Source organism: Lutjanus erythropterus, chromosome 9 (genome assembly GCF_056507025.1).
Source record: "Lutjanus erythropterus isolate fLutEry1 chromosome 9, fLutEry1.hap2, whole genome shotgun sequence".
NCBI lineage: Eukaryota > Metazoa > Chordata > Actinopteri > Lutjaniformes > Lutjanidae > Lutjanus > Lutjanus erythropterus.
This window is the reverse complement of record NC_139325.1, coordinates 35,053,707-35,072,722: the sequence shown is the minus strand read 5'-3', so window position 1 is coordinate 35,072,722 and position 19,016 is coordinate 35,053,707. Positions and strand designations below refer to the sequence as shown.

At 43.6% G+C, this 19,016-nt stretch overlaps 1 protein-coding gene across 1 annotated transcript; it reads left to right on the top strand.

Annotated features, from left to right (window-relative positions):
* Positions 1-780: 780 nt before the first annotated feature.
* Positions 781-18,363, top strand: trim33l (tripartite motif containing 33, like). The gene is made up of 14 exons (XM_084727338.1): positions 781-1,168; positions 5,586-5,648; positions 6,201-6,336; positions 6,423-6,549; positions 6,656-6,772; positions 8,180-8,294; positions 8,859-9,005; positions 11,110-11,227; positions 11,784-13,504; positions 14,939-15,120; positions 15,229-15,340; positions 15,611-15,667; positions 16,595-16,717; positions 17,240-18,363. Exons 2-14 carry the CDS (start codon positions 5,589-5,591, stop codon positions 17,600-17,602), a joined length of 3,378 nt encoding a protein of 1,125 aa, XP_084583464.1. The 5' UTR covers positions 781-1,168; positions 5,586-5,588; the 3' UTR covers positions 17,603-18,363.
* The last annotated feature ends 653 nt before the right edge of the window (positions 18,364-19,016 follow it).

The following is a 19,016-nucleotide window of genomic DNA, read 5'->3' as shown; positions in this document are numbered from 1 at the left end:
GTGCATGCCTGTGTGTGTGGACGTTTGTGTAGATGTGTGTGGTGTGCATTTATACGATCTAGTCTTTAGAGGAGCTTTGAATTTCTGCACAAAAACTACGCATGAAACAGTGAATGAAAACAGTGCCTCTTGAAAACCACTAGCACTTTGCTCATGATGTTATATGGTCATGCACACACAACACACACATACACACACACACATACGTACACGCAAATACACGCATACATGCACACATACTCACATACACACACACACCTCTCAGCGTTAAAGCTGAAGGGAGAGGGAGGGGGATATTGTGACAGTGCCACCTAGTGGAAATGACGTGTATTTTCTCCATATGCCAAATATGGTCAAATGACGCCATCTGGTGGAGAGGAATAAAATTGATCAATTCCAAGGCAAAAGTCCAGATTGACACCCAGAGATAATAAAATGCATGTATTATGCTTTAATGGAAGTGAAATCAAAAATTGCAGTTTGAATGGGTTTCAATTGCACAGTTTTTGCGCTTAACAGTTCGAGTGTAACAGTTGTTTCTACACAGTTTATTCTAGATTTTCTGCAGGAGCTGAGCTGGAAAAACTAAGATTAAATAAAAATACACAATCCTGGCAAATTTCATGCCATATGCATGAACACAGCCAAAATTATCAAAAAATTAAAAATGAAAAGCGCGTAAACTGCGCTCAAAAGCCTCTAAGGGTTATAAAAAAAAAAAAAAAAGTACAAAAAATTGAGTCCATTATTGATTTCCTCTTGAAAACTAAGAAAATAATGGAGACCTTTGTTGTTTTTTTTTGTTTTTTGTTCAGTTCAATGACGTTTCTTCATCATCTTCACATCATCGCTACTCAATAAACAACAGTCTTATTGTGAAAATCCGGCAGGAAGTTACATGTGTATTGGCGCGAGTTTGACCCTGATGACTTCACTTCACGGTCCTTTGGCTCCAGTCGGTCCAGTTCCACTCGGTCCTCGGTCTCACCGGGTCCAGGTCACACCTGCCACACCGTCACACGGTGCATGAAGCGCCGTCAGCAGCGGACAGACGGAATAATGAAACTTTAACGGACGTCTTTTTTTTTTTCACGTTTATTTTCAATTCCTGAAACAGTTGTGTGGGGGGTGGAGCGCGCGGAGACCGGAAGGAGGCTGAGGATGAACGGTGAGTGAACAATCGACACGTTTTGGTTAACGAACATTAAACCAAGGTTAACAAAGAGTGTGTGTCCAGTTGTCTTCACACGGACACGTTCACACACTCTTCAGTTTCAGCCTGTTGTCTCAGATGTGTGTGTCCGCAAACGAGACGGGAGCGCGCGCAGCTAAAGCGGAAACAGCAGTGATTCAAGTGAAAGTCTGAAAACACAGCTGAGTGTGGACTGATGATGTTTACCAGACAAATAATGGCTCAAAATCCGATCTAACGGGAAAAAACGCTCAAATATTTTCTATGATAAACGATATAAAGCAGTTTATAAGTAAGTCTAAATGTTAACTGTAGTAAAAGTGTTAAGTACAGGCTCTGAAATGTTCTCACAGTATAAAAGTGGTCCTCTGGAGGACATTTCTGCTGACTGGAGCTTTTGTCCATCAGTCTCTCTCTCTCTGTTTCGTCTGCCTTTTTTTTTGTCTTTGTTTGTCCTGTTACATCTTTTACGTTGTTTAGTTATTTTTATGTCTTTTCCGTTTTTTTTGTCTTGACTTGTAGTAAACTGTATGGAAATCCATTTCTGCCACTGAAAAAAAATCTCCATGGTAAAAACTCAAAATTGTGGGATTGTAAATGGTGCACAGGAATGTGACTTGGTGATGTAACACGCTGGGACAAGAAGTTAAAAAGTTTAGAGAGACTGTGAATAATAACATACAAGAACCTGTTTCTGATTGCATTAAACTGTCTTATAACTATGTTGCACTAATTGAAGTTCATGCACAGGTCAACAAGATATGTTGTGTAAATGATAACATAACAGGATGTTGAGCAATACAGAAAGTCCCAAAACGAGTATCAATGATACATCTGACCCAGACAGACACTCACACAAAGGAGGAACCAGCACTTATCTCTTCACAACAGACAGACCCTACCCAAAAAAACAGGCCTGAATATGCACGCACTCACATAGTCTGATAGTCTGAAGGGAAAACACCCACACACACAGGATGCATGCGTTGATCACGCAACATATAGGCCAGTGAGACATACCAAAATAAGTAAACAACCAATCAGGGCACGACACAACCCCAAAGAGAAGAGTACAAGACACCGTACCCCTGGACACGAGTCAGATCTCTCTCAGTATTCGTACTTGACCTGTGCTGAACTGATCGCCGCGCTCTGCAGACCGTGAATAAATGCTGTTGCTGCAATCCTCAATTCTCCGACTGTTTTCTTCTCCACATCAACGGACTCGGTGAGGCAACAAGTAGAAATTTCATGCCTCAACAAGACTTACTTCAAATAAGAATACCATAAAAACTGAAAATAGAAGGTATGAATCAGATCAGATAGGAATGGTACAGTATGAGTTAAGAATAAGAAATAACAAGAATACAAAAAGTACAGAACAACTTAATAAAAACTTTGTGAATGGCATTATGGGATGCTGTATCTGCAGGTGGGAATGGCAGGAGCACATGAATTGCACAGTCCAGACAGAGCGGTTGGGTCCATTGAAGGGGACGAAGTGCATGTGTTCGAGTGTGTGTGTCTGGAGGGGGTCGGGGTGAGTGGTGGGCAGTTTGGGGAGGAAACATGGATGGGTTGTTGAGGAGAGTGATGGCCTTAGAGAAGAAATTGATCAGGTGTCTGGTGGTCCTGGTGCTGATAGATCTGAACCTACGGTTCAGGGAGCAGGAGCTTTTTGAAGAGGCAGTAAGCTGGATGAGATGGATCCACCACTGGCTTGTTTCCTGGCTTTAGCATCATGCAGAACACTGACAGGTGACTGTTCTGACCTGTGAGCCGTCTGGCTGTTTGCATGATGTATTCCAGCCTGTGTTTGTTGTAGGCAGAGGACGCAGATGTTTACAGAAGTCCATCTCCACTATCTTGTTGATGTTGAGCTCCAGGTTGTTGTCTGTACACTACGCTGCCCGCTGTGACACAGTGTTCTGTAGACTGTTTCGTCATTGTCCTTGATGAGGCTCAGGACTGTGGTGTCATCAGCAAACTTCACCAGCTTGATGGAGGCGTGGCCACAGGTGCAGTCATTGGTGTACAGTCAGAACAGGTATGGGGAGGGGGACACAACCTTGTGAGACTCCAGTGTTGGTGGTGAGGGGGGCTGATAGGTGGTCGCAAAGCTGCACCTGTTGTTTCCTGTTGGTCATGAACTCCATAATCTCACTCACATATGAACCAACCCGCAGCTGCACCTGGACATGTCCTGGATGTGTTTGGATGTGTGTGGACATGTCTGGAAGTGTCGTGGACGTGTGTGGACATGTCCTGGATGTGTTTGGACGTGTCCTGGATGTGTCTGGACGTGTCCTGGATGTGTCCTGGATGTGTGTGGACATGTCTGGAAGTGTCGTGGACGTGTGTGGACATGTCCTGGATGTGTCTGGACGTGTCCTGGATGTGTCCTGGATGTGTGTGGACATGTCCTGGATGGGGAGGTTGGGACTTTCCATGACACCATTGAAAATTAAATCAGCTGAATTTGTAAAACCTGAAGGCGGGAACAGAAGGACTGTATGTATGTGTGTATATATATATATGTGTGTGTGTGTGTTGGCTCTTAGTTGCAGCTTTAATAGAAAGTAGGGCTGAACTGTTAATTGAAACTATTGTGTTTTGTGTGCCGATGATTCGTTGTTGAATCAGAAAGTACTGAATCATTTATTAATACCAGTATTGTTGTGGGGACATTATGTGACAGGATGACGTTGTGTTCGTAGCTCATCTGTATTCTCCATGTTTAACGTGTCTTACAAGAAGCAGCAGAGACGGTAGTATCAGGTACGGTGGAAATCCCCTCAGCGTCCAGTCAGGATCACCTGGAATTCTGCCCACAGGAAGACACTCTAATACGACCAAATATGGACTTCTGTTAAAACAAAGGTGGAACTACAAGAGATATAAGAAAGAGCTTTTGGGAGCTGAAATCATAAAAATGAAATCGTATGCTGGTTCACCGTTGTTTCCAAGTCAAGGATTGATGTGTTTCTAAAAACTGAGGTGGAGTTTCTGCCTAAGAAGGAGGAGCCAAAAGGACTATATAAGACTGTCCTCACAGCAGGTTCTTCTGTCAGACTCCACGTTCTGCTCAGGTTCACTTCTAACAATAAACACCAACTGCATCAAACTCTGACCATCTCCAGTGACTGAACCTTTGAACGTTCACGACTCCAGTGGATATGCAACTGTTGTAGACCAGTTATTCCCAAACACCTGCTCAGGACCCTCAGGGGGGGGTCACAGGAGATTTTATGTGGGTCACCAAATAAATAAATAGACAATGGAAGAAATTTAGTAGAATCTTCTTTGTATTTTGATAATTGAGTCGTCTGAAATGTTCTAGGGCTGCACATGTGGTGGTTTTGCCTGACATGAGGATTCATAGATGGAAAACACCTGCTTGTGTTCCTCGGCACGATAAGAACTCACAGGAACTGATCTGCATTAAGCATTAACTGGTGAAACAGGCGCACAGGACGACAAGTCTCATGAGAGAGAAGGCGTGTGTACTTCTGCCTGCCGGTTTAACCAGACTAGATAGGGCTTATCTAATGGTTTTCAAAAAACACAACTGACCAAATGATTTGAACCTAAGGGTGGCGGAAAGTACCAAACAGAACATGTGAGGAAAATACCAAGAACCTCAGAGAGTCAGACACAAGTATGTTTGGATGCAAGTTAAAATGTAAAAAGGAGGAGGGGCCTCTTCGGAGCCCCAAAACAGTATAAACTGAGAGGAATTTTTCATTGTTCTTTAGTCTAATCCTGGATAGGCTCGAGTATGGTTGATTTTTCCTGCAACAGAAAGATCAATAAACTCCTTGTACCAGAACTAGCTTCTTCTCCAGTGATCCTTTTTTTCTTTGCTGATTTTTGGACTACTTTGACATAAGAGTTTTCCACAGAGTCTACTGGAGTGTGGTGGCCTTGTGCCGATCACTTTGGCACAAGACCAGAAGTTGTTTTTCACAATTTGACTTCACGCAGTTTTCAAATCGCAGGAGATGAAATGTTTATTAAAGGCAAGACGTGAGTTTAAAAATGCATTTGAATGAATGTGGTGAGGCAGAGACGTCCTGTCCTACACATCAGATTCTTAAAAACTATTCTTCATCTGCTTCAAATTCCTGCAAAAAAATTCACACCAGTCATTTTAACATGTTTTTTTTTTAAGAAAACAAGAATAATGATGTAAAAATTATCATTAACTCTAATATCACAAGTCAAATGGAAATTACAATATCAGTTAAAATAATCAGATATTTTTCTAAATCATTCATCCCTGTTTTTTTTATTATTTGTTTCTTTAAACAGATGTAATATCGCCTTCTGCTGGTTAAAGCATGAACACACCACAGGTCTGATTTTACTAAATAAAATCTTGTGTGTCTTCCAGGACATGACTGCTGTCCCCAGGATGGAGACGAAAACAGAGCGAGGACACGGCGTCGGTCAACAGGTAACTCTGGTTCAGGGACCTGCACCTGTTCTAGATAAAACCCTTGGAATATAAAAAAGTTCTCAGTGGAACCCCCTGGTTGTTCTGCATAGAACTTCCAGAGAGGGTTCTAAGTGGAACCATTGCACCATAGAAGGGTTTTCTGTAGAACCTCTTATAGGGGGTTCTAGATGAAACCTTTCACAGATGGTTCTAGATATAACCTTTCATGTTGGGTCCTCTGTAGAACTTTTTGAAAGGATTTGTAGTGAACATTTATAAAAAGTTCTAACAAGAACCAAAAGTGGTTCTCCTCTGGGGACAAGCTGAAGAACCGTATAAGGTTCTAGTTAGCAGCTGTATTGCTAACACTGTCAGAGAACGTAGAACATGTTGCTGTGGAAATAAAACTTTGTTTGAGGGGAAAATACATTTGGTTTTGTTTGGTAAATGTAAAGTTTTTAAGATGTTGTAGGTCTGATTAATTGATTAGTTGATTGTTAATTTTACCGATGATCGATAAGTTCAGACAGATCTTGAATCGTTGTTTTGTGGATCTGTGTCTGTCCTCAGTGCAGCAGCTGTGACGCCTCCTCTGCCAGATGTTGGTGTCAGGACTGTAATGAAGCTCTGTGTGACGACTGCGTGTCGGCTCATCGCAGAGTGACGCTCACCAGATCACACAGGATCCTCAACCAGCCCACTGCAGGTCAGATATCTGCCTATTGATCACTGATCGGCTGTTTCGTCTCTTTGTCGCAGGATGTAAACGATATGTCTGTTTTCTGTCTTCAGGAGGCGTCTCGACTCCTCCCACTAAGTTCTGCAGACTCCACCCGTCGGAGCCACTCAAACTCTTCTGTTTCACCTGTAAGCAGCTCACCTGCAGAGACTGTCAGCTCATGACTCACATGAACCACAGGTATGCAGGCTCCGCCCACCAGAAACACACCTTGTGCATGTCTGTCTGTCTGTCTGTCTCTAATCTCACACACTCTTCCTCCTCCTCCTCCTCCTCCTCCTGTCAGGTATCAGTTTGTGAAGGAAGCGGTGGACACCCTGAAGAAGCAGCTGGAGCTCCGGGCTCAGCCAATCAGAACACAGAGAGACAGAGTGAGGCGGAGTCTGCAGGACATGGAGGCCAGGTACAGTGAATGATGATGATGATTAAGGCGATGATGTGACCTTCATTCATTTTCCTTTCAGCCCCGACGAGTCTGTCTGCTCTCCAAACGACGTTCTGTCACAAAAATCCACGAGAGAAGTGACGTCAGATTATTCAGAGTGCAGCGTGTTCCTGCGGAGATCATTTCAACTACATTATCATTTTAGAATCACTTCTTACTTGTTTGTTTTTGACATTTGGAGCTTTTCTGTTCTGGTGCTCTTTCATCTCTCCTCCCTCAGCTCGTGTCTGTCCTCACAAAAGTTCCCACGCAAACTCACCGTCTGATTTATGAAACATTCTCATCAGCCAAATCTGTTCTTACCACCTTGTGTATGTTAGAGAATCAGAATCACTCTAAACTAACAGGCTCATATCTGCTGCCTGCAGTCTGCAGACTGACACACCCCCTTTTGTCTATATAAGGAAATATGTTTACATAGAAAAGTATCATGGAGGAAGCAGTGAACTTCTCAGACAGACAGACTCAGGCGTCACTGTGGTGTGTGTGTGTTTATGTTTAGAGTTTAACCGCAGTGAAAGAATCAGGAAAAACATTTTATTTCTCTGATTTACCTGCTTTTGATCAGCGCCGAGCGCCACCTGTCCACGTTCAGTCTGAACTGTGGACACACCGCTGCACTGCTGAGTCCCAGGAGGACAGAAAAGACTTGATCTTCCCTCGAACACTCTGCTCAGGATTATGTTTGTGTTCAGATGGTATTTGAGTTGCCAAATAAATCAAAGACTATTCTTAAAATTCTGCATGGTTAAGACCTGTAAAGCATTTAAAATGCTTTTCTTATTTTCCAGAAGAAAGGAAATAAAAACGAGACATCATTTTAACTCTCCTTAAATGCTTTTATTTCACCTTATTTAACATGTGTATGTTTCAGATAATATCAGGTGGAATGTCAGTAAAATGGTCAGGGATGTTCCTTTACACAAAAATGAACTGATTTATTGAGTAGTTCTGTTGTGAACGTGTTTGTCATTTCTAAAAAGTGGGTCCCTAGAAAAAAGTTAGCTGTAAATAACTGGAAAAAATAATCCATGATGATGAATAAATGAACATTGATGATTTCTGTTTGGATGCTGCTGTCGATTTTCAGGCTGAAAATGAGAAATGATTTTCCATAACATCCCTTTGAGGTTCCGTTTCTCGTTAATCCAGCAGCTCGTCGACTGTTTCATAATGTAAAATAAAGTATAATAAAAACCAGCATAGTTCCAGACTAAACGTCCTGCTGACTTGTTGTTTTGACCACGTCTATCGGCCTTCCTCATTGGACGGAGCCGCACTAATGAGTTTAAATGGACGTATCAGTTGACTGAATGTTGAGTGTGATGGACGGTCTCTGTGTCTCTGGATCGCTGTGTGTTTCAGGCTGCAGGACATCGCTGAGTCTGAGGCTCAGCTGAAGAAGGAGCTGCAGCAGTCGCTCAAGTTCATCACACAACATCTGGAAAAGAGGATGGAGCACCTTCTAAACGAGGTCAAGGTAACAGAAACTCATCTTTTATTTCCTTTGTGCTGTTTTTATCAGATCATTCACAGACTGTGAATGTGACTGAATTTAACAGTCAGACGTTTTCAGTGTTTTTCAGTAATCTGGTACTTGACACCAGATACCGCGTCATGAAACATAGCTGATCAACACAAGCAAACATCTAAAGATCCAACATGACGCAGAGTTCAAGGACTTTGCTGATGCTGTACCTCTATTCTGGTCACACTGTCGTTATCTGTGAGAGACTCTGGACATCACGGTTCAGATTGTATCACCATACGGGACACGGGACAACTGATCTGTTGCATCCCTGATGATGATGATGATGATGATGATGATGATGATGATGATGATGATGACTGAACAGCTAACTGTGTTGAATCCTGTGTGTGTGTGTGTGTGTGTGTGTGTGTGTGTGTGTGTGTGTGTGTGTGTGTGGGTGTGTGTGTGGGTGGGTGGGTGGGTGGGTGTGGGTGTGTGTGTGTGTGTGTGTGTGTGTGTGTGTGTGGGTGTGTGTGTGGGTGGGTGGGTGGGTGGGTGTGGGTGTGTGAGCAGACGGTGTGTGAGTCTGAGACTGAGAAGATTCAGAGGAGGATGATGAAGCTGAAGCAGCTGCAGCAGAATCAACAGTCAGTGACTGAAACAGCAGAAGAAGCCAAAGACAGCAGCGACCTGTCGGCTCTGCTGTCCTACACGGCTCGGGTACGTCACCATGTTCTCACCTCATTCATCTACGGCCGCGGTTCTCAAACTGTGGTTCCACTGCCACCGGTTACTTTTTACTGCACAAATTGCAACGTACACGTAGAATTTAACAGAACAGTCGTCCACATGTGTAGGTCCATGCTGCATCCTGTAGCCTGAGCGAACTGGATGCAGCGCCGTGCACACAGCAGCTTCAGGATGTGTGTGTGTGTGTGTGTGTTTGAGAGACAGGGAGACAGACAGCCAACAAAAATATCAACACAAAACCTTAAAGAATGAAGCTTTGAAGAACCCAATAATAATGATATTACTGGGTAATGATGATGTCACATGTACTGGTCTGACTGGGGATGCTTGGGGTGCCAGTTAGGTCAGCGCCTGACAATACTTTTTCAGACTTTTTCCAGTTTGTCAACCACATGTAAAGGCTCAAAATCAGAGCATGTGAAACAAAACCCATAAGAATACACAACCACATGCAAACACAAACAAACAAACAAAACAACACCACTGCAGGGACTGTTTAGTTCAAATACATGGATTGAAGAAAATCATAGACAACAAAAAACAGCAACAGAGAAATCAGTCCTTTCCAGAAAATCCCCAAATCCAGTCCACATTTTCAAGCAAAAAATCCCAAAACAAAAAGACTACCTCGATTAGTCTCCCAGTGAGTCCAGTTAAGTCCAGTCCAGTCCAAGTCTCCGTCAAGTCAGGGGTCTTTCTCCAGCTTCAGTTTAAAGATGATATGAAGTACCAACTCCAGAGATTTAACAGCCAGGGGTTCCAGCAGGACAGACACACACAGACTTTAAGGATTTAAGGCAAAAAAGAAATATTGATGCTGAAACGCTCTCTGTCTCTGGCAGGACGGCCTCGCCGCTCCCTTGTTGAACGGCGTGTGCCATCTTGGAAACTTGTCATCGCCATATCCTTTCATATGGCTATGGTTAGGGTGTGTGTGTGTTGGATGAACTTTATTTAAAAAATTCAACTTAATGAAAATGCAGGTTCAGTCAGGCAGATCTGGGGCCAAGGTGGGCCCACATATGGCCCTGTTTCATACGCAGAGCTGGTCTGGCTTGGCTCAGTTTGACTCAGCCCATCAGCTCAGCACAGCAAGGGTTTGTGTTTCCACGACAACAGGGCTACCTGCTTGAAGGTGCGTCTTTTAACTGAAGACGAGCTCTATGAAACGGCAACGCAGGAGAGAAACACTCAAAGCACGGAGATTTAGAGTTAGATTTAAAAGCTACAGAAGCATTAAGATCTGATCATGAAGAGGCTTTTGAAAACATCTTTTGATGGGGAGAAAAGGAGGTCCTGTATTCTGTGTGTGCTCACGATGCCGCTTGTTTAAGTCTGATTTGAGTCGGCGTTGACTGCGACTGAGACGCGTTAGTGGAACGGGTTCATCCTTGGGTGGAGCTCAGATTTATTATCAGCCTGGATGGAATAACCCTCTGGGCTGTGAACTGACCCGTCATCGTTCAGCCCGTCTCCAAACTGCTCTACAGACTGTTGCGATATTTACTGGCGTTCTGTTTTTCAACTGGTAATACGGGGGTGTTCCACGATGATGTTCTTCTAGTACTCCTGCTTGGAGTAAACCTGTTATCATGTCTAGTTCAGCCTGTGGTTTGTGTGGATACTGTCGTTGCCATATAGGGGTGTGATCAGTGAGATTAAATGAGACCGGTGTTACGTGTGCACAGAAACCTACATCTGTTGGTCCTGCAGACCAAAGATCAGTGGGAAGGGCGTTTAACATTACCGCTGAATAGGGGTGTGGTTTCTCATGTGGTTTTAACACAGTTCCTATTTTTACCTGTTAAAGCAGCACATTTTGTGCCTATATCCTGTCGTTCAGCTCTGTGTATGTGACTTTCTGCCTGTTGCCTGCAACTGCTGCACTTTCCCCTTCTTAGCATGATTATTCTTAATGCATTGATGATATTTAATAGCACACTGTCTAAAAGCTGTAATCAATGTATCAGTGTATAAAAGCTGTAAAAAAGAAAACATTAAAGAAACATATATTCACAAGACATGTGAATAAAACAGAACCAGTCTGACCTGCTGGTGTGTTCTCTGTCTGCAGCTCGAGTCTCAGCTGAAGGATCTTCCTCTTCAAGTCCCCCAAGACTCGTCTCCTCAGATGATGTCTGACATGAAGGTCCTGACTGATGAAAAGTCTCTGCGGGCTCTTTTGAGCTTTGGTAAGCTGAGATAATGTTTAATGCTTACATTCTGTATGTGAGTCCAAACAGCATCGCTCACTGCAGACGCCCGTTGTTTCTTTCCTTCTGTCGTTGTTTAGTTTGTATAAGAAAAATGACATTAAAATGTAAAAAGACGAAAACGACATAACAAAACAAACATGACATAAACGTGTAACAAAATGAAAACAATGTAGAAGACATAACAAGTCAAATATAACGTAACAAGATGGAAACTGATGTAAAATTAAACAAGATAGAAATGATAGAGACGGAGAGGGAGACTCTGGACGGAAGCTGAGCTTCAGTTGTCTTTACACAGAAACAGTCAGTAGAAATTACCTTCAGAGGACGACTCTTTGCTTTTATACTTTGAGGACATTTCAGAGCCTGAGAGTTGAATCAGTACTTCTACTGTTACTCGAGTATCTGTACTTGTACTGCAGTAAAGACTGAGAGGACCTCTGCTCACCCCCATCCTGATGTAGTGATGACAAACACCGAGGTGGAAGTTTATTGGTCGAATCAGCTGCTGACTCGATGTTTCTGTTTCCAGGTCAGCTTCAGGTTTCATGGATCCCCTTCTCAGTCTCACAAACCTCCAATCAGAACACAGACAGTCCAGCCTCCGCTTCCCCTCCCACCCCCACTGACAGGCCCCTCCCCCACACTGTCAACACCTGTGACGTCGCCTCACCTGTTCCAGATAACCGCACGTGTCCTCCTTCCTCCTCTGTCACTCCTGCTACCTCCACCTTCCTGTCACCTTCCTTGAAGCCCCTCCCTCATGCTGGGAACACCAAGAGCTCACCTGTTCCAGTCAGCTGTCCCTCCTCGTCCAATCAGTTGAGTGTCTATGTATCCACTTCTAATTCCACTCAGACTAGTATCAAGTATCCGTCGCCCTCCACCGTGCAGACGCCGTCTCACCTGAGTCTGAACTCCGGACAGGCGTTTCTGCCAAAGAATCTCCAGCCCGCTTCTCCCTCAGTCCGCTTTGGTTTCCTCTCATCAGCGGCGCCATCTTCATCCTGCACCGTTCTCCAACTCGTCCAACCTTCGCTGCTTTTGAACCAACCGGCTGCTCCCAGTCAGAAGCAGAGCGCCTCCGTCCTGCTGACCAACAGTCAGACAGTGTACCAGGTGTCCAGCGTGCCCCAGTTTCCCGTGATGCTCAGTCAGACTGCGGCCGTATCTCCAAACATCTGGCAGGAACACCGTGCTGGTTCCTCGTCCACCTGTAAGCCCCTCCCCCAAACCAAGACATCCAATGACACTGGCTCACCTAATCCAAACAACCGTCTTGCTTCGTTGTGGAAGTCCTCATCGTCCAATCAGCTGCGTCTTCTTCCTTCCTCCTGTAAGCCCCTCCCCCAAACCAAGACATCCAATAACACTGGCTCAGCTAATCCAAACAACCGTCTTGCTTCGTTGTGGAAGTCCTCATCGTCCAATCAGTTGCGTCTTCCTCCTTCCTTTTTCCCCACCATCGCCCCCCGCACTGACAACACCTGTGGCGTGGCCTCACCTGTTCCAGACAACCAGCTCACTACATCACAGAAGGCCTTGCCCAATCAGATGTGTCCTCCTGCCTCACCCTCCTGTAAGCCCCTCTCCCACATCAGGAACACCTGTGACTCACCTGTTCCAGTCAGCTGTCCTTCCTCGTCCAGTGTCAACCAATCCAGTTCTGCCTTAGAAACGATGACTCAGATGGTCAAACATCCATCGTCTCACCTGGAAACAAAGCCAGGACAGGTGTCGATGAATCACGTCCAGAATCTTTCTACCTCAGTGGCCACCACAGGAATTCAGAGCTGTGATGGACCAGGTCGCTCAACGCCACCAAACCACGAACAAACATCAAACCAGGAACCTCTGAAAGAAGACAGCGAACCAGGCGCTTCGTCCTCCCCCGAGCGCCCTCTGAAGCAGCAGCAGCAGCAGAGTCCTGTGGTGAGGGCGGTGGCGGACTCCGCCTGTGACCGCAGTGTCCAGCAGGTGGCAGCGAGGCAGCAGGAACCTGCAGAGAACGAACCGACCTCCACCGTGTCCGAGGAGAGCGAACCTGCGGGGAAACCGCCAGAGAGAGATGCTGAAGAACCCAGCTCTGTGATTGGACGCCTAGACTGTCTGAGCCAATGGCAGCCCAGAGTGTCTCTGTACAGAATGCCCGTGTCTCTGCCCCGTCCCGGAAGTCCCCTGCCCAGCTTTCGTCTCGTCCCCGGTGACGCTGAAGATGAGATTTACCTGGAAGAGATAAGTGAGGACATTCAGGTAGGAGGTCACCTGGCCATCAGGACTTTTAACCTGTTCGTTCATTATTTTACAAAGTGGAATAACAGACATGACTTAAAGGGGCAGTTCACCCCAAAATCAAACATACTTTATCTATCCTTCTCTCGAGGTGTGCTGTGAGTTTGTCGGCTGTACAGATGTCTGACTCCTCTACAGGATAATGAAACTAGACGACACTCATTTGAAAAATTCAAAACCAGTGTCTCTTTCCAGAAATCATGAGCTGGTTACTTAAGACAATCCACGCACCTTGTCGTGAGCAGTTTCATGTAGGAACTACTTTACTTCTGCAGTAAAATCTGCCAGGACTACTTTATTTGTAGTAGAAAGAAAGTAGTTCCTACATGAAACTGCTCAGTCTGTGGATTATCTTGAGTAACCAGCTCATGATTTCTGGACAATTACTTTCTTTAATTAAAAATATGATTTTTGAAAAATACCTAATTAGGACCTTCTGTCTCCAATCAAATTTTTGGGGAGGTGCTTGATAGTGCATGAAATATAATTAGGATTATTCTCTACTAGTCTGTAGTGTTGGTCAGCACGTCTCTGCAGCATCACAATCATTTGACAAGCAAAAGTTGGGTTTTCATCAAATATTGCACCTCTTGCAGTTTATAAACTGTTCAGCCTTAAAAAAACACAACGCTGCTGGAACCTGACCTTTACTAAAAGTGTTAGTTCACTCATTTTTTGTTGTTATTTTTTGCACAGTATTGGTTGCTTAGCAACTATCATCGTCTCTGTCGATAAAACTTTTCCCAACATAAAAATACAAATAATAAATTAATTAGACTTCTAAATAAAGTACGGGAGACCAGGGTCAGTTGTAACCTTTTTGTCTCAGCACCTATAACTCACTGTATTTTTGTGTTAAAACTCTCAGATGTTGAAACAAAGAACTCTGATAAACAAACTGTTTCCAGGGTTTTCGTTTATTTTATTTTCATACTTGTTTCCAGTCTTTTCCTGTCTGCTGTGATTATTTTTTGTGATGGTTCTCTGTGGAAATTTGTTCTTATTAATGCTAAATTAACATGTTAATAATCTTATAAAACAGATTTAACGGTTTCTCACTGTGATTCTAGATAAAAGTAAAATGTGAATCAGATCAGTGATGGTTATTATCTTACAGAAAAGTACTTCTGTGAATCTATGAAATCATTACAGTTTATTACATTTACATTAATTATGACGGCTGCATCTTCATTAATACATAAATAAAGTTTACAAAATGTACACTTTGGTGTTATTTCATCTTTAAAAAGTTAAACTAACAGAATAAATGCATGAATCTGTGGTGTTTATGATGAGAGATGATGCTTTTGGTCGTTCTGGTGTTAAAACGAGATGAGCACGATTACATCACATAGTGTTTGCTGTAGTGGGCGGTTCCTCTCTGCTCTGTTACAGTCCCACACTGATGACATCACAGATGACATCATGGAGCCGCTGTCGTCACCAGAGTCTCCTGTGACGCTGCAGATAGTCAGCTGCTCTGCCTGCGGATCGGCCTACGCCTCAATAATCTGTTCCGCCTGCGGTCGAGGGTTCCACAGAGACTGTCACGTTCCCCCTGTCGGGCCGGACATCTGGTGAGAACCACACACTGAACAATGGAACTGCTTAAAGGGAGCAAAACAAGCAGAACCTGGTCTCTGTAAAGCCCGTGTTGGAGTGGAACCCTGCTCTTTGTCTTGCAGGTCAGAGTGGACGTGTTCTCTGTGTCAGGACCTGTCAGACCCCTCAGACCCCTACAGCTCTGACCGACCACAGAGACCACAGAGTCCCTGTCTCAGTCTGCTGGACCAGAGGGTCAGAGTCCACACACACACACACACACACACACACACACACACACAAACCTCCTGATCCAATACTGTCATGATATTTGTGTCCTAATTAATCTGTATTGTGAAGAAAGTTTTTTTGTTTTTTTTTAAATATATATATAATTCATTACAATTGACAGCATGTTGTTCCAGGGAGAAGAGAACCACACTCTGTTCTGAGTGTTCTCTGTAACCTCAACAAAGAGCCCGAGTACAAAAACTCTGAACAAAATGTGTTTTGTTTGTGTTCCAGAGGTGTGAGAGTCTGCTGCTTCACCTGAAGGTCGAAGGCTGCACTCGACTTTCTGAGGTCAGTTTATCGTCAGCGATGCTGCTGCAGCTGCTGTCTACGTGTTTGTTAGGATGTGTGAGCGTGAACAGGATCATATGTTATGTTTACACTGACAGGTCAATGGTTCAGGAACCAGGAGGTCTGGTGGAAGAGGCTCCTTCTGTATCGAGGATGTTTAGACAGCTTCAGTTGTCTTCACATGTCTCTAGTCAGACTTCTCTATAGAAGCTGTTGATGTTTGAATGTTCTTTGTTCTTTGTTCTTCTTCATGATGTCTGATATGGAAGAACCTGAGCTCCTATTAAACGTTGACTTCAGGTACAGCGGTGTCATCATGTGCTGATGGAAAGTGAGCGGCTCATGATTGTGAAATAAACTCTGACAGGATGATGCAGAATCAGAAATCCTTTATTGATCCCAGGGTCACGTTACAGATGCTCCCATTCAAAAACAGAAAATATTTAAACACTGAGATATTAAGAAAATAGAAAATCAGAGTATAAAAATGTCTGGATTCTACCATAATATATAACAAAACAGTATAAGAATATAAAAAAGAATATACTGTTTATAAAATACTGTTTATCCTGCTCTGATTATCATACATTGAATTATTGCAGTTCGATTATTGCACGGTTGATAAATTCACATTAATTGTATTGCAGTTTATTTTCACAATAATAATTTAAAGTTTTCACAATAATTGCAAAAACGTGAGCTTGTTTGTTCCAGCGCCACCTTCAGGTCAGTCAGGGTTGTTTTCGTTGTCTGCTGAAAACCTGAAACCTGCTGATTTAGGTGAAAATTTTGTCTCGTGTTTTTTTTTTTTTTTTTGCTGCACAAAAACTTTTAGCAGAGAAAAATAAGAAGAAAGAAAAACAATAATAATGAATTAATAAATAAAATAAATGACAACACTGATGCTGATGTTTCTGGTTCTTTCAGGTCGGTTCCGTTTGGTCTCACGTGAAGTCGATGTCGGAGCGTCTGAGTCTCCGTCGATCTCCGTCGTATCAAACAGCTGCACAGTTCCTCTCTGACATCTGGAGCCTCTTCAGACTCGCACAGGTACGTCACACTGCGTCATACAGAAGGTTCCATATGTTCTCCAAGGATCAGCTTCTCCTGACCACTGAGCTGCAGCTTTGACCACAGAAGTATGAAAATAAACACAAAATAAAGTGACTTTCTGATTTTAAAAAGTCCAGTTTTCCTGACTTCAGCTTCTTTTGGGTTTTTATCAAATTTCATTGCCGTGGCAACTGAACAGTAAAATTAATATTAAATTATTCATATTAGGGCAGCAGCTATTGATTATTTTCATTGCCAATTAATCTGTCAATTAGTTTCTTGTTTAATTTATCCTGTAACAATCAAGTTAATTAAAAAATAACTCCAAGGTCCAAACAATCACAATACAGACCTATTTTTCAATAGTGATCAATCTGGCAATAATTGTTCCACTAATTGATTAGTTGTTTGGTCCAATCATCTAGTCGTATCACATTGTCATGAGACAAGAACACGCCTCCGTGCTCAAACCGTGAACACTGATTGGTTCCCTGACTTGTCATTCTCGTGTGTTTCCAGGACGATGACTGTTTGGACCAACTGCAGCAGAGTTTTCAGAGCAGGTTGGCGCAAACCTTCGGTTCGGAGCTTCATCCTTCGGTCCTGACGCTGCTGTGCAGAAATACAAAGGACGGGTCAGAGGTCGGCGACTCTGAGGGGGGGTCAGAGGTCACGTCAGAGGAGCAGGACGCCATCACCAGCGAGTCCAAACTGACGGAGACGAGGAAGAGGCTCAAAGAGTTTCTGGGACGGTCGGGATCCAAGAGGAGGAGGATGGATCAGAGCAGCCCATCCGGGTACGTCGCTAAAGCGTCATGCTTCCGTCCTTTTTCAGGTGAAAACAAACGCTCTAATTTGACTGGCGGTCAAAACAATTTCTGAGGTGTTCGCCACTTTAAACACGTAAAATAAGAAAACGGCGTCACTGCTGAGCTGTTAGGAGCCCAAATCCTCTGACCAATCAGGTGACCAATGAAGCTGAGCAATGACCAACATCTCTGCATCAGAAAAAATGAAAGAAACGGGAAGAACGACTCCACCTGGTGGTAGGACGTGGTCTTTACTGACCGAAGACCTACTAAGACACTACTTTTAGCTTTAGTCTGCATGAAAACGACACTAGTCTTCTTTATTTTAACGGCGCCTGTTTTCACACAAAAATACGACGTGGTCGAGGGAGGTGACGCGTGGCTGCTCTGATTCGTGGACCAAACCCAAACCAATCAGGACGGGTTGACCTCTGACCTCTCAATGGCCAATAAAGAAGTGATATCACCGCACAGGAATTCTGGGAACTGAAGTTCAAACAGTGCTGGAGCCTGATTGTTGTGAACTGATGGTGTGTCACACAGTCTTCACCAGAGTTTGATCCATTTCACGTGACACTTTTGGACGTTTTTTTCAGACAGTATTAAGTAACTTTTTCCTTTTGAAATGTAACATTTCTGACCAGGTTAGATAAACTCCATCCTCTGATGAAGACCTTGTTCTACGGTTGAAAGCCTTGGAACACGTTGGTACTGTAACTGTCCATCTTTTAGAATGTAATGATGTCAATTAAAAATTTAAATAAAGTTCTGTGTGTTTGAACACTGATTCAGTTTGTAGTACCAGAAATAAAAACTGCTCAGAGTTTAAAATAACCTCTGTGATTGATCTGTGATCTGTGATTGATCTGTGACTGAAACTGTTTGGAAAAGGACAGGCACTTTCAAATAAAAACACTTGGCAGGTGATTGGATGAACCGTCTGTCTATCATGTCTACCTTCAACCAATCAAATCAAACTCTTTTCTGTCAATAAAATCCTTCAGTCGTTCTTTGTTCTTCTTTCAGTGAAGAAACTCTCTCCAGTTCTGATGTAACTGATTCCATCACAGTATCTGAGCTAACATCTTCAGGAGCCGACATTGTTTGTTTGAGACGAGTCCATGGACGTTTCTCGCTGTCGTCACATCCAGAACCACGCCCACAGCTGCCAGTGGTCCCTCAGAGGATGTCAATGGGCTGCACCACATTTGTTGTGGACACAAACAGAAAACTTGAATCCTGGAGAGATGGATTGTAATGTGATCTTGCAAATCCAGCTGATAAACACTATGCTATTGCAGCCAAATCCTGGACATTACAGAGAAACCAATTTCTTCTCACCGAGATCGAGGATCGCCGTGTGACCTGGTCAAAGACGTGATCCGAGGCTCAGCGAGAGCTCAGTGGCGTCAGATAGGCGAGTCACAAAGATTTCGATGCAGCACTAGTGTATCGATGCATCTCATTAAGATGCGCACGTTTCATTT

Coding starts and splice junctions, on each gene's coding strand:
- trim33l (XM_084727338.1), top strand. CDS start 5,589: ATGACTGCTGTCCCCAGGATGGAGACGAAAACAGAGCGAGGACACGGC. Junction 5,649..6,200: donor GACACGGCGTCGGTCAACAG/GTAACTCTGGTT, acceptor GTCTGTCCTCAG/TGCAGCAGCTGTGACGCCTC. Junction 16,718..17,239: donor GCCTCTTCAGACTCGCACAG/GTACGTCACACT, acceptor GTGTGTTTCCAG/GACGATGACTGTTTGGACCA.